The 15,077-nt window shown below is 59.4% G+C and overlaps 1 protein-coding gene across 1 annotated transcript in view; it reads right to left on the bottom strand.

The window, feature by feature from the left end:
- The window catches only part of LOC116578870, a 59,922-nt gene that overhangs the window by 28,374 nt on the left and 16,471 nt on the right, over positions 1 to 15,077 (bottom strand). Inside the window, 3 exon segments of the mRNA XM_032323451.1 lie at positions 9,239 to 9,366; positions 9,369 to 9,951; positions 10,226 to 10,349. Coding sequence (XP_032179342.1) covers positions 9,239 to 9,366; positions 9,369 to 9,951; positions 10,226 to 10,349 — 835 coding nt within the window.

Below are 15,077 nucleotides of genomic sequence, written 5' to 3'. Positions count from 1 at the left end.
AACTCATGGGTTGCAGCCGATAGCACTGTGTCGGCAGCCATCACCCGGGCCTCCATTCCTCCTGGTGCCTCCAGGAGTGGGCAGGACCACACAGGGAGGTGAACGGTGAGCCCACAACGCCTGGCATGTGGCCAGGGACGAACAGACAGCAGGAGCCACCTCTGCCATCATCAACACCGCATCTGAGCACACCTAACAATCTGTTTCCGCCCAGCTCTGCCGTCACACCCACTTTGCAGATGGGAAGCTGAGGCTCCGAACGGTCCACATCTTACCCGAGGCCACATGGCTACTAAACATGGGAGCTGGGCAGCTCTAGGCCGACCTGCCCTGGACCTTGCTTCCACCCTCCTGTTGGGGCCAGAGGGGACACGCAGGAGCAGAGTGCGCTGGGGAGCCCAGGAGGGGGGAGCTGAGGCTCAGGGAAATGGGAGACGTGGCCTGTGTCCTGCCACTCTCAGAGATGCCGGCAGGGAGGGTGGACGAGGCGGAGTCGTGATCCTGAGGCGCCGCCCCATCTGCACACACAGGCCCTTGGTCAGTGGGAGGGAAAAGACTCCCCAAAGCAGAGAGCTCGCCCCCACCCCCAGGCCCCCTGAGGCCGGGACTGCCATGTTGGCCACAAAGCCCAGGTTAGGATCGGCCCCTTCACCTCTCCCTTGGGGAGAGGGTGGGGAACCCACGTTGTCTCAGGGGAGACCCTGACGATGTCAAGGGCTTCAGTCAAAAAAGAAGAGACGCTGAGGGGAGCCCGGGGCTGGCGAGTTGGGGGCCCAGACACTCGCACGGCCCGCACCCATCACAGGCTGTCTGGTCTTCCCCCACCCGGCTTCCTCCTTGCCTTCCAAACAGGATTCTGTTGTTCCCAGGTTGTTCTAGGCAGGACTGGGGAGACATGGAGGGAGCCAGGACCTACCGGGGCAGGAGAACGCAGGTGAGGGCTCTCCCCCCTCTTGCGGAGAATCTAGACCTTAGAGAAAGGGACAAGGAAACAAGCAAAACTGGGGGCAGGAAGCTCGTCTTCATCAGAAAGCAGGGCTGAGGGTGGGAGGGGGCGAGAGGCAAACACAACAGCCAGATTTGGGGGGTGAGGTCTGGAGGGAGTGAATGAGGGAGGCATCCCGGGTCACGGCAAGATTTGGGAAATAAAGCCGTGGGTGAAGCAGATGCCTTCCATGTTTTAGGGAATCGCAAGCAAAAATCCAGAGTCCATCCTCTCCCCGGTGGGTGCCTGGATCGCCCTTCCCTGCAGCTCTCTCCGGACGGACCGTGCCGTCTGGAAACGTGGCTCATAGCAGGGTTACACCCCAAAGCCCATCTCGCAACAAGGAGATAATTTAATCCTCATCACGACTCGGAGAGACCGGGGCTGTCATTATCCCACATCAAAGATGACAGAACGGAGGCACGAAGAGGTCATGAGTTGCCCAAGGTCAGGGAGCCAGAAAGGGGCCACACCGGGACACATCCGGGGTTCTCCTGCCTCCCAATCCCGACCTCTTTTCTCTACCCAGCTCTGCCCCCAGGGAAGGGTCCAATGACACTGAATCGTCTCTTTTTCAGCGTTTAGTATTTTGGGCCAAATCTGAGTGAAGTTTGCTGTTTCCCCTGAAAAGCTTGGCCTGACCTCAGGGCACCGCGGCCGGGTCCCTGGCAAGAGTCATCTGCTGGCGGGGATAGGCTAGCGGGCAGGCTGCTGTGGACGCGAGTCAACAGAAACTCAGATAACCCAATAAAAGCTCTTATTTACCTCTGTGGCCAAAACACACAGGACAGTTTAAAGGTGTCCAGCAGGCGAATGCCCACTGCGGGCACTGAGGTGGGCTCCTCCGGTCTCTGCCGGTGGAAGGTCAAATCCGTACAACTTTTTGGAGGGCAACTCGACACTACGAATCCAAGGTCTTTAAAAATACACCGTCTTTGACTCAGCCGCTCCACTTCTAGGAACACAGCCCCAGGAATAATCCCGCACGGCGTGACTGTTCTCATTCCCACGGGGACGGAGCTCAGGTGGAGGGTCCGGGGCGTCAACGGCGCGCGTCTGATCACTTACTGGAACAGGTGCCCTTCCACAGGCTGATTTTGTTTCCCCCCAACACGGAAGAGCATTTTGGCTATTTTTAAAAAACCAACACCTAACTATGCATATAAATTTCTATTGATTTCACGGCCTGGCTTCCAATTCCAAAAGCTACAGGATTTTCAGGCTGGAGAAGACCTTCCCGCTTTTCAAATGCAACATTTCCCAAAGGGGATCCCATAAGAGGTTCGACGGTAGATGGCAATGAATGCTTCTGTGTCTAAATGCGTTCGGGAAAATGGAACGTGCTCTTCCCTGCAGGACTTCTCAGGGCCTTTGCTATATAGCAGGCCATTCCAGGTCTCACTGGGCAGATGGAGGGTGTGGTGGGTTTCTGCGCCATGTTTGGCCACTGCATTCCTTTTCTGGGGCTGCTGTAACAAAGAATCAAGACCTGGGTAGCAAAAAATAAAACATCCTTTCTTAGTTCCGGTGGCTGGAGGCCCAGGAGCAAGGTGTGAGCAGGGCCAAGCTCCCTCTGACAGCTCAGGGAGAGGATCCGTCCTTGCTCTTCCAATTCTTGGTGGCCCCAGATGTCCCCTGGCTGCCTTCGCACGCTTGTCTGCTCTCCGTGTCTGCGTCCAATTCCCCTCTTCTTACGAGGACTGCAGTCATCACGCCCACCCGCTCTAGTAAGACCTCATGTAAACTTGACCTCTGCCAAGATTCTATTTCCAAATAGGCTCACACACACACACACACACAGGTTCCAGATGGACGTGAATCGTAGGGGGACACCATTCACCCCAGCACAGATGGAAAGCCCTAGAAGGCTTCTAAGCAGGGCATACACGGGAGCATCCCTCCGCCTGCCACTCTGGGCCAGATCCCAGAGGAAGGGCGGGCACCGGGTCAGCAGCAAGGACCTCCCTGCAAGGTCCGGGCGAGAGGCGCATGGCTCGGGCCAGGTGGAGGAAGGCAGGTAGGGGCAAGTGCCTGGCCTCGGGCTGCTGCATTTTGAAAGTGGAGTAACAGGTAGTGACCCAGCATTTGAATGTGTGCCTCAGGGAAATCCAGGGATCTGAGCCTGAGAAACCAGAGTGACAGAGGTGCCATCCATGGGGAGAGCCAGCTGTGACCAGACGGAGTTCCAGGAAGCATGGTGTGCACCAGCAAGGAAGGTCAGGCCCCCCAGCGTAGCTGAGAGCTCCGTACGGAGCTGACCCATCAGCCCCAGTTACGGTCTGCTTGGCTTTCCAGAGAGTTCCGACTCCCTGATTGTCCATGACACCCTTTGTACACTGGCCTCAATGCCCTTCCCCCCCCAGCCACGAGTCGTCTCCAATGTCCTGGCCCAAGGGCCCGCGCTTCTCCCAACATTCTGTGACCGATCACACGCCGTGCAGGACACACTTGCCCCTGTCGCCATGGGAGGCTGAAAATACCAGAACCTTGAGGGAGCCGCTCCTCCTCTCGGGGCCCTGGTGTCCTCTTCTGAGATAAGGGATTCCAGGGCTCGAAGGGGCCCATTTGGAGGTGGCCTCCCAGCCCCCGGGGCTCTGCAGAAACAGTGCCCTGCCCACACGCACGATGCCCATGCACCTTCCCGGCAGCCGGTGTGTGTGCGGCGCATTCGAGGGAGGGAAGGCTGGACCCGGTCTGACCCTCCCTGGGGTGGGCGCCTGTGGGTGCTCGAGCAGACAACAGGGCCTGCACAGTGCAGGCGAGGTCACCTGGGTGGGGAGACTCCTGTGGCTTCTGGTGGCTTTCAGTGGCCATGCGGCTTGGGCTGGGCTGCCCAGCAGGGCTCGCGGGAGTCCGGCGGCCGCAACCTCAGGCCTGGAGCTTGCTTCTGTTTCAGCAGGGCTCTGGGTGGTTTGCACCCATGGAAACGGGTCGTGCTGCCCAGGCTGGAGTCCCCTCCCAAGCTCTCCATGAAGCCGGTCCCAGAGCCAGGCAACTGTCCTAATTTGAGCTCTGCAATTTCTTGTAGACCTCTCCCTTCTGCCGGGAATTCGGAGGACTTGGTCCAACATCTGGGCAGGCAGGAGGCTGACCTGGTTCCATGCACTGGACTGGCCAGGCGGCAAGAGACGTGGCAGGGAGGTGCGGAGGGACTGCGTGGGCAGCACTTGGAGCCTCAGTCTTTCCATCTGCTAGATGGGCGATCTCTGGCCGCCTTCCCTGCACCAAAGGACAGCTTAACCCCCAACAGCGAAGAAAGCACACAGGCTGTGAGGAGAGCCCAGCCCCTGAATCCTGACATGCTCCGCTGTGGGGACACCGGCCCATTCGCTGGGGTTCCCACCGAGCACTGAGCGTGGGAAACAGGTGACAGGGGCCGTGAATGTGTGTGCGTCCTGGGCCCCATGTGACAAAGTGGTACAGACTGGGAGCTCAGCACAGCAGACCTGTAGTTCTGGAGGCTGGAGGTCTAAGGTCAAGGTGTGGGCAGGCTATGGTCTCTCCCAAGAACCCTTGCCTGCCGTCCTGGCTTCTGGGGCCCCCAGCAATCTTGGTGTCCCTTGGCTCACACAGCTGACCAACCTCCGGCTCCTCACAACGCGGCTTCTCCTGGGTGGCCAAGTTCCTCCCTTCTCACAAGGACCCCCATCTCCGGCTTCAGGCCCACCGTCATCCGGTGTGACCCCATTTAACTTGACATTGGCAAAGACCCGATTTCCAAACAAGGTCAGTCACAGCTTTGGGGGTAATGGATCTTCTCACAGGGCTCGTCCCTCCCACACGGACAGTGAGGAGTCAGAATGGCTGGGGAGCGGGACAATTCCCTCCTGGCCAGGTCTGGGGGAGGGGGACAGCCAGCACAGCTGGGGACTCCCGGGCTGTCCCACCTGCCCCCACAGATGTAGGTTCCCCATGTCTCCCTTGCAAGGGGCAGCCGACCCGAGGTCAGCCAGGTGCCCATGGACAAAGCCACGCCAGAACGCAGAGCTCCAGTGTTGGGCCCAGGCTGGACTGGGACCTGGGGAAGGAAGCTCAGCGTCTCCGCCCCAGCCCCGCACACAGACCCCAGGAAGGATGGGCCACAAGAGCGAGAATTCATGGCGGAGAGAAATCAACACCTTTGCCTGTTGGATGGCAGAAGGACTTAACCTTGTCGTAAGGGCCCCGTGGCACTTCCCAGGCACATGCACAGAGCCCACAGCATCCGCCACCCCGACCAGTCCTCTGGACGGGGACTGGGGACCGAGCTGGCTCCCAGGCTCCCAGAGGCTGGCTCAGTGGAGAATGCTTCCCAACCCCGTCAGCACACTTCCCAGAGAGGCGTGGGGACCTGCCCGAGGTCACACAGCCATCAGTCAGGGCCTGTGGGGGAGGGGCGGGGGCACTGCCTCCCGTTCTGCCTGTGGGAGACTCGCAGCCTTCGTCCACCGAGACGGCGTCCATCGGGAGCTCTCCGCACAGGGGAAGCCGGGGTGGCCTTGATAAGGGCGCCCCAGTGGCCCTCGGGAAGCAAGGCTCACCCGCGCACGCCCGTCCTCCCTGTGAGCCGCCGGACGCTCCAGGCCACCGGACTCAGCCAAGGCCTCCCCAGCAGGCCTCTCGGGGGTCCCGTCACATCACGGAGCCTCAGCTTCCAGAGCCGCGACGGGATCGCAAGTTCAGTGTCATCGGGATTCCCTCCCGGCAGCACCGGCACACGGCAGGTGCCCGAGACGGGCGAAGTTTCTGATTTCTATCAGCTGGACTCAGTTTCCACAGACTCACCAGCTTAAATAGCAGGGATTTCCTGTCTTCAGCCTAGAGGTTAGAAGGGCAACACAGGTGTCCCTGGGCTCAGTCAAGGTGTCAGCGGGGCTGAGTTCCCTCTGGGGGTTCTGGGGGACAGTCTACTCCTTGCCCGTCCAGCTTCTAGAGGGGGTATTCCTGGGCTCCTGCCCCCCCCCCCCAGAGCTCAGAGCCAGCAACACTGTCTCTGTGAGCCTGGCCCTTCCTGTGATCACAGCTGGAGAAGTTGAGCCCCTCTGGGCAACCCGGGACACCCTCCATACCACAACGCCCCGAACTCAGTCCCAGCTGCAAAGTCCCTTTTGCCGCGCGAGGTCCCATAGGCACAGGTCCCGGGAATTAGGACAAGGACGTCGGGGCAGGGGTGGGGTGTTGGTTTGCTGACCACAGGTGAGTGGCGCTGAATTCCATCAAGCAGGGGAAACCTGGCCTGGTCTCTGGCAGTTCTTTTTGGACCAAGAGGATTCCATTCCAGAACCATTTCCCATCCTTCTGCTGTTTTTGACTCTCTTCAAAGAGGTACTGTCTAGCCAAGGAGACTGGGGCAGGGCTGCCAAAACTTCGCTTCAAAATAAACCCTACTAGGAAATTTCCATGAGATCGGGCCCTTTTCTTCCCCCAGAGCCCTGCCTGGAATCCCAGACCCAGCCGGGCTTCTTGTGGAGAAGCCTTCAGCCTTCAAGCTCTCCCAGATGGGGCTTGCGTGGTGGTGGTGGTGGTGGCGGTGGCGGCGGCGGTGGTGGTGGTGGCGGCGGTGGCGGCGGTGGTGTTTCTTTTCTTTTGCTTGTTAGTCCCCCCCGACCCCCGACCCTGAGCTAAATGGCCCCAGGTCTATGGCCATGCAGGCAAAGCAAACCTGACTCAGGACATCACCAACCTGGAAAGGGTTCACCAGCCCTCCTCTTCAGAAGGGCCTTGTCATCCCTGCTTAAATTCTTCAGGGGTCCATCCTCCGGTGGCGGGGGTGGGAGGGGGGCTCTGCCATCTCGCAAGCCCTGCACATTTGCAGGGAGACTATCTTATGTCAACATGGACGCAGGCAGACACGTCGCCCCGGCCTAACTCCCAGTAGCTTCTGACCTTGATTTACCCAGAAGCGCCTGCACACGGGCTCGGAGTCGGACACCTCCGCACGGAGGAAGGGCACATTTCTGGATTTCAAACAGCTTGTAAGGCCACACGTCATCTCCTGAAATCATCCCCACTTTCCTGATGAGGAAGCAGGCTGGCACAGGGGAGGGACTGGGCCACGGTCACTCAGCCGCTAAGTGGCAGGGCTGGGGTTCGCAGCTGAGTCTTCTGACTTTAAAAAATCTTTCTAGTTTACGGTGGCAACACGCCTCTCCGCTGTGATAGGAAATACCTATGTGGTCTTTGGCCCTCAGACCCGGGTAACTTCCTCAGGGGGTGGGACGGGCGTCTTAGTTTATCCTGAGCAAGACCCCTTCCACCACAGCTGAGCTGAGGCCAGTGAGGTGACCCTTGGTGGCCCCTAGGTAGCTTCAGCATGGGGTTGGTGGGCAGAGGAACCAGCTGTGTGATGAGAGGCTTGGAATTTGCAGCCCCATCCCTGACCTCCAGGAAAGGGAGAGGGGTTGGGGACGGAGTTAATCACTGGCGGCCCATGACTGAGCCCATCCTGTCTACGTAATGGAACCTCTAAGAACATTCTAAATGAGGGGGTTTGGAAAGTTTCCGTTTGAGGAAGGCACTCACGTGCTAGGAGGGTGACACACCTCAAGCCCCAAGAGGACAGATGTTCCTTCTGGACCTCCCCCGACGTACCTGGCTGTTGGTTTCTCTCCTTTATAATAAACCAGTTACGTAAGGCAGTGTTTCCCCGAGTGCCGTGAGCTGATAACGCAGATTATCAAACCTGACGGGGCCAGTGGGGGGGGAACCCTCCATGTGTGGCCACATTGGACAGAAGTGCGGGCAGTCTGGGGACCCACTGCTTGCACGGGCCTCTCAAGTGGGGGCAGTCTTGTGGGTCTGGGCTCACTCCAGGGAGCGTGAGAATTGAAGAAAGTCGTGGGACACACAGCTGGTGTCCGCAGGGAACCGGAGACTGCCTGGGTATGGAAAACCCCCAAATTTGAGTCAGAACTGTTAGGAGTGAGACACAGATCTTAGTCGAGTCTATATTCATTCATGCATTCTCTCGTACAGGGTCCCGTAAGTTCTACAGGTCAGCTGTGTGCATTCCCTGTGCCCCACGGTGCACCGAAGGAAAGGGAAGCCCCAGGACCCTACGCAGCAGGACCACTGCGGAACTTACAAACAAAGACAGCGCAGATTCTGGTTCAACTGGGGTGGGGTGGGCCTATCACCCTGGGAATTTGTAAAATTTCTTTTTAATTTAGGCGTGTGGCAGGCTTCATAACAGTCCCCAAAGATACCAGGTCCTAATCCCGGAAACCTGTAAATGTTTCCTTCTGTGGCGAAGACTTCGAAGATACGACAAAGGCTCCTGAGATGGGTAAGCAGGATCCTGGGTTATCTGGTCGGCCCTAGAGCACTTGTGTCCCCCACAGGGAGGCAGAGGGAGGTGCGCCACACAGAAGGGAAGATGGCGTGACCCCAGGAGCAGAGACGGGGGGATGTAGCCACCAGCAAGGACGTGCCAGCAGCCACCAGAAGCCAGAAGAGACGAGAGCTTCCAGGCCTTGACACCCGCGCCTCACAATTCTGGCCTCCAGAACTCAGACAGTCGGTTCTGCTCTTCTACACCCCAAGTTTGCGGTAACTGACAACAGCAGTCGCAGCAAACGCCCACGAGGAACAGCTCACACACGGCTCCCATCAGCCACAGCCCGGTGGACGGTTATATGCACGTGTCCCTATGTGACCCCCTGTAGATCACGACAGAATGTCCCCAGCACCCCAGAAGGCTCCCCAAAATAACTGCTCTCCTGGCTGCTCTCGCAAGGCTTCACTGTGCCCGCTGAAGGGCTTCGCGCACATGGGACAGGGCGACAAGCACAGTTTGCTCATCTAGTCACCACTGATGAGCACCAGACCGCCCTCAGGTGTCCGTTATTACGGACCAAGCAGATAGGAACAGTGGCCGTGGTCCTCTGCGGACCCGTCCACCCACCTCGGGCACATATCTAGGAGGGGACCTGCTGGGTCCGGACCAGTCCATTTCCGCAGCTTCACAGGGGACCCAGATGTGTAATCAGGTGCTGAGAACCACGGCTCTAAGTCAACGCTTCTCAGCTGGGGCCGCCTTTGCTCCCCAGAGGGCACTTGGACGCGTCTGGAGACGTTTCTGGTTGTTACAACTCAGACTGGGGGAGTGGATGGTCTCCAGCAGACGGAGGTCGGGAATGCTGGTCAACAAAGCTCCTACCGGACACAGCAGCCCACCCCCGCCCCGCGGCCGTGGATTATCTGGCCCATGGCCAAAAGGCCTCAGAAAGCCTGGGGCGCACGGAGGAGTCACGACCCCGAGCCCGCGTAACCCACCTGCACGAGGCGGCCGCTCCCAGGGCGCCGCTCCTGCTCGGAGAGGTGCGCCGGCGGCCGGTGCGAGGCTCCGCGGGGCGGGAGGACAGAGCAGGCTGCGTGCCCAGAACGTGGCGTCCTTCCTGGGCCTCCCTCCGCTGGGGGCCGTTGGCCGGAGCTCCGGGGACAGCCTCCCGCTGCACAGGCGCGCGCAGAGGGTCTGCGCCCTCGCTCCCGTGCGCCGCAGTTCCCTCCTGGGTCTGGTGGCTCTGGACACACGGAAAGCCCTCGGGGGCGGGGCTGGGGGACCAGCGCGAGCCACGCGGCAGATGCGCGCTCAGCGCGCGGAGGACGGTCCAGGGGCACGTCCGGGCGGCGTGGCGCAGGGAGAGCCCGAGCGAGAGAGGCGTGGCGCCCACGGGCCTCGGCAGCGAAGGTCTAACCGGTGGGCTTCCAACCAGCTCCATCTGCCGGGACGGGAGGAGACGCTTATGGCCTTGTCCGGTCACTCTCAGGGGGCCTCTGGGTGAGCGTGGGGCCACCGGCCTGCTGTTCCTGTCCTCTTCCCCCTGGGCCCGCTGGACTACATTTCCCAGCAGCCCTTGCAGCAGGCGTCGTCCTGGGTCCTGGGTCCGAAGGCAGCGGGTCTTTTTTTTTTTTTTTTTTTTCCGAAGGCAGCGGGTCTTAAACACCGGCCACACCTGCTCCTCCTGGCTCTGCGCAGCCCCAGGAGCCTGAAGCCGAGACTGCTGGTGGGTGGCCCAAGCCAAAGACAAGAAGAGCCTGGTCCCTAAGTCCCCCGGTGGAAACATCACCCACCTAACACCTGCTTTGCTCCGCTGAGCCGAAAACAAACTCCGGGTGTGTTAAGTCACCGAAACGCGGGGACTGGCTTACTTCCGCAGCTCGCGTGTTCTTGTGCCTTGTGCCCCGTGCTTCTCCGAGCGGGGACAGGGCTCCACCGTCACTCCTGGTACGAAGTGACGCCTCATGCCCAAAAGGACTTACAGTCCAGAATGAGGACGAGTTTGCAGAAAAACGCACAGGTGCGCAGGATAACATGTAAGTCAGGGCAGCAAAGGCGGTGGCATTGAGCATCCGTTTCTCAACCCCGGCAGTCCGGTGTCGAAACCTGTGGACGGGCGTTCAGATGTGCAAACCTGAGTCAGTTATTCCTTGCTCTTGTTTTTTTTTTTTTTTTTAAATTTTAGCATTTTAGCATTTTTTAAATTTTAGCATTTTAGCATCGGCACGTGATGAAAATCAGATCGGCTCTTCAGAAGTACTTTCTACTCTCACATTTCCTCAAACCTCTTCAAACGGCTCTCAGGCTCCCGAGGCAGGACTCCGGCGGCCTAAGGCCTACCCTGGTGTTCGGTCACTCGTGTTCCATGATTTGAGCCGCGGAAGCCTGAACTCAGATACTGTGTTGGTCGCTCCCCAGCTTGGCTGTTCTGGGTCCTCAATCGGGGTCACTTTGCTCCTTGCACTGGTGACCCCTCTAGCCCCCCTGCCCCAGGAGTGAACCAACCTGCCTGCTTGGCCATATCCCCCTTTCCCCTCTGGGGTCCACGGGACTCCTGAAGCCCAACACGCCATGCACAAGCCGTAGGAAGCCGGGCTCTTGGGGCAGCTCCTTCCCGGGACCCTACTCGCGCCCTTTCTCCTCTAGCACCCAGGCCCATGTGGAACCGGCCCTGGGCTGGGGCATCTGGGTCTTCCCCTCCTCTGGATCCCCAGCGGCTGTTTCCCAGATGCCTGGTCTGCCGATGGAGGCCAAGGGGGGCACTGGAGGAGAAGCCGGCTGCCCCCTCCTCCCCTGTGGGTCTGGTGGCCTCTTGTGCTCGCTGAACTCAGGTCGCGGCACAGCCCCATGGCTTCTCGGCGTTCTGTGGCCCGCACGGCCAGCTCCCTGCATTCCGTGACCTCCGTCAAAGTGCTGGGGGGAGCGTGTTTCCCGGGCTGGCCCCGATGGCTACACCGGCCTCCACTTCCCACGGCGCCACCGCACCCGGCCACTGGCTTCACCCGCTCTCCCCTCCAGGGGTTTTTTCCTTCCCTTGGATTGGGGCCGAGGCCGGTCCTCCGCGTGTGGCTCTTCATGGGAGAACACCCAGGTCTGGGAATTCCAGAAACACCATGTACACTGGGTGCCTGACTTCCAAGAACACCGAGGACGTAAGAAAACGTCAGAAAGTTACTTTGAAGCTCAAAGCTGCGTGTGTCTCCTTTTGTGTCTCTTCTTCTCCTCCCCCAGCGATAAGCTGCATTTTGTGGCAGGTTTGCGACAGCAGTAGGGGGGCTGATGAGGGACACCCCAAAAGAAAAGCTCTGAACTCTTCCATAATATCCTTCCTCTATAGACGTGAAACCAGCCGCCAGCGAGCGACAGAAAGTATCCGCAGGAGCAAATGTCCATAGAGACTAGTGACATGTGGCTGCCCCATAAGCCAGGTCTCTCCGGAAGGACAGAAGATGCTGCTACCTGAGGGCAGCGGGGTTGGGGCAGGAGGAAGCCAGGGTCCCTGACCGTCCCTTTGGCTCTGTTTTGCTGGGCGTGGGCGTTACCTTCTGAAAATGGAGGAGGAAAAGCATCTCATTGCGCTTTCCAAAAAGTCCAGTTGGCTCAAGCCATCCTGTCTGAAATACAGGGAAAAAATGAAGAAAAACAGCTGCTTAAAGTCTCCAGCTTGAGGCTGTGCCCTGCCAGCCCCCTCGCCCGCCACTTGTGATACGCGATTGTGGGTCAGACAGAAACAGGTCAGAAGTGTGCCAGGAACGGTGAGCGCAGCAGACGCCAGATGCCCCGTCTTCTGGCTGCCCAGGGCTTGTTGACCTTTGGTGATGGGGAGGCTTACAGTCGCCATCATTCTGTCTGCTCGCTGGTCTCTGAGCACTCACGGGCACACACTCTCTGAGGTCTGGGATCAAAGGTCGGAGATGACTAAGGGGACGGTTCCCCTCCCTGTCCGCAGTCAGACCCAGACCGTCCAGGCCAGCCCGAACTGCTCTGTGCATCTCTTTCATGCCCTAGTGGCAGGCAGGTCCAGCTGGTGTCCCCTGGAGAGCGTGGCTTGGTGGCATGTCTTGGGAGGCTGGCCTCTGGGAGTTGCGTCCACCAGCCATCACAGAACGGACATCTCAGAAGGACCACAAGGAACACTTAGAACCAAGTCAAACTGTAGAACAGTTTCTACAGCCCGGGCCTGCGGCAAGCATTGAAGAGGCCATCCCTCACAGAGCCAGCAGAGGGCGCCGTCCATGGCCACGTCACACTCTCTGACTCCTTCCATGGCTCCCCAGTGCTCTCCGAAGAAAGGCCAGATTCACAGAGCCGGCTTCCCAGGCCAGGGATGATGTTACTGCCAGCCTTCCTGGCTTCTCCTCACCCTCCATGCTCTGCTCAGGCAACAAGGGTCGTCTTGCCGTTCCCGGGAGAGACGATACCTCCTGTGGCCGCAGGGCTTCTGTGACCCCTTTCTCCCCAGCTAGACTGTCTGCGAGCCTCGTTCATGGCAGACGCCCCCGCCCACATGATGCCAGCTTGGCCTTGATCCCTGCTGGAAGGCTGCCTGTGGTGGACGTGGGTGCTGGCCACCAAATACTTCTGGATTCCCACCTTCCTGGGCCCCTGGGAGGACTCCTTGTCAGAGACGAGCTGCGAGCAGCAGAGATCCGCCGCTGCCCAGCATCTCGCGGCCAGGACGCTCCTCCCGCACGGCGTCACGACGGTCAGGCTCCTCTCCTGGCATCCCTGGTGTCGGTGAGGAGCCCACCTCTGCTCACCTGTCGTGGGCCCAGACAATAAGCAAGGAGCAACCCTCAGTGTGTTCAGCCGCCAGGAGTCAGGGTTTACTGGTTAGAAGCCGGTCTGGACGGGGACCCGTCTCGGGCCCCACTGCAGGACAGCCAGTCGGCGGGCTGCCCCGAGATGGCCCAGGGCCGGATCTAGGAATGCTGGATGGCAGTCAGGCAGCAGTTCGTTGAGTAGTAATTAATAAACCAATAGTAGATTTACATGAACATATAACTTTAATGTTAATTTCACAACATACTAACCGAACTTGTATTTACTCATTTAATAAAATACATGAATTTAAATTAATAAAGTAATTTAATGGCTCAGAGATGACCTTTGATTCCTTTTCCCATCTGGCCTGAAATTTCACAGTTAGAGGGTCATTTCTTTGGCATGAGAGCCATGGGGCCCAGCAGGGGCTGAGTGCTGAAGGACGACGGGAACAGCTTGGTGGCCCTGAGGTGGCGTCTGAATCTCTTTGCTGCCGGAGTCATGCTGGTTCTTTCCTGCCAGCCCGTGACTCTGCTTCGGCTCTGCCTACCGCATGGGGTTGGGACACTGGGAAGCCAGGCCAGGAAGGCCAGCGGCCTCCCCCCGACGTGGCTTCCAAGCACCTTCCCCAGGCAGTGGGGTCAGCCATGCTGCTGTCTGGATGGCGGGGGGTGGGAGTGACCCAGTGAGAAAAATTCCACATGAACAAATGCCTCCAAACACTCTCCAGCCACATGTGAACCCTGGGCTGGAGCCCATCATTCATTGTTCTGTTCCTGCCTGTGAACCTGCCCTTGAAAGCAAGGGCCGTCGACACCTCCTGCCCGGGTGCCCACTGGGACAAGCTGAGAAACAGAACCAGTGATGGTTGCTCACACACCATGCTCCCCGGACCCCTCCCGGGGCCACGGCAGACATGACAAATGGATCCCAGCTCTCCAAACAGGCATTACTAATCCGGCGAGGCCTGCAAGGGCGTCTCTGGCCATCGCGTGTGACCTGCTGTGCATGGCCTGGCGCTCGGCACGTGCGTTAGGAGCTTGGTTAGAGTTTGTTTAAGGAACACAGGTTCCGAACATCTGGTGACCAGGGCCCCCTCTCCCGCGCTGTAGCTGTGTAGTTTCTGCACTGAATGAAAGCACCCGGCAGGAGGGGCAGCGGGGACTTGAATCCGGCCATGAGCGAGCAGTGGCCTTGGCCGTGGGGGACATGCCTGCCCCACGTGTGGCAATCCCGTCAGATGTTCTTGATTTTACCCAGCGCTGCCTGCCCCTGACTTGGGAGATGGGGCCCAGAATCCCAAAACCGAAGGCTCCAGACAGGCAGTAGCCTCCGCTCCCCAAAACAGAAGCTGGGCACAGAGGAGAGAGTCCTCAGGCCCGAGCAGGCTCCGTCCGTGGGGCTCTGGAGCAACGCGGCGGCTCTGGAATGGCGAGGAGGGTGGTGTGGGCCACGTCCACATGTCCACACCAGAAATGTGGTCCCTGGACCACGAGAAACACGTGCCCTTGGCTTGGGCTTGGCTGGGCTGAGTTCCCCTCACCCTCTTCACTCATGGCCCAGCACATTTCATGGGGAGGGAACCCCCTTTCACGTCCCTTCATTTAAATGCCTCTTCCCTTTTTCAAAGTGCGAGAGAGCCTCGGTTCGCCCATTGAGACCAAACGTGGCAAATTCTGTTTCTTTCAAACCTGACCTTCATTCCCGCTGGCCCGGGCCGGCGCGGGGTCGCGTCTGCAGGGAGAGGCCTGGTCAGATCCGGCCCCGTGCGGGCGAGCAGCCCTCCAGGCTGAGCGCGCAGCCTTCCCATCCCCCGGGGCACGAGAGGCCACGCTTCCTGCCATCAGAGAGGTCTCGGAATGGGTTTGCACGTTTTACATCGCCGTCCCACAGGCGGTGGTCAGCTGGCGGGTGCCGCGGCCTGAGCCCTGTGCGTTTGTCCCCAGCTCTGGCCCGTTCCACGTCTCTGAAGGCAGGTCTTGCAAGCCATGATCCGGTGAAGATGGTTTAAGGCTTTGGTCCTGATGCTCGGACACCTGTATAGACGGCCACTGGCCCCATGCCCTTGGG

Source organism: Mustela erminea, chromosome 19, assembly GCF_009829155.1.
Source record: "Mustela erminea isolate mMusErm1 chromosome 19, mMusErm1.Pri, whole genome shotgun sequence".
Taxonomy (NCBI): Eukaryota; Metazoa; Chordata; class Mammalia; order Carnivora; family Mustelidae; genus Mustela; species Mustela erminea.
The sequence above is the reverse complement of the archived record's forward strand: the minus strand, read 5'-3'. Positions and strand labels throughout refer to the sequence as shown.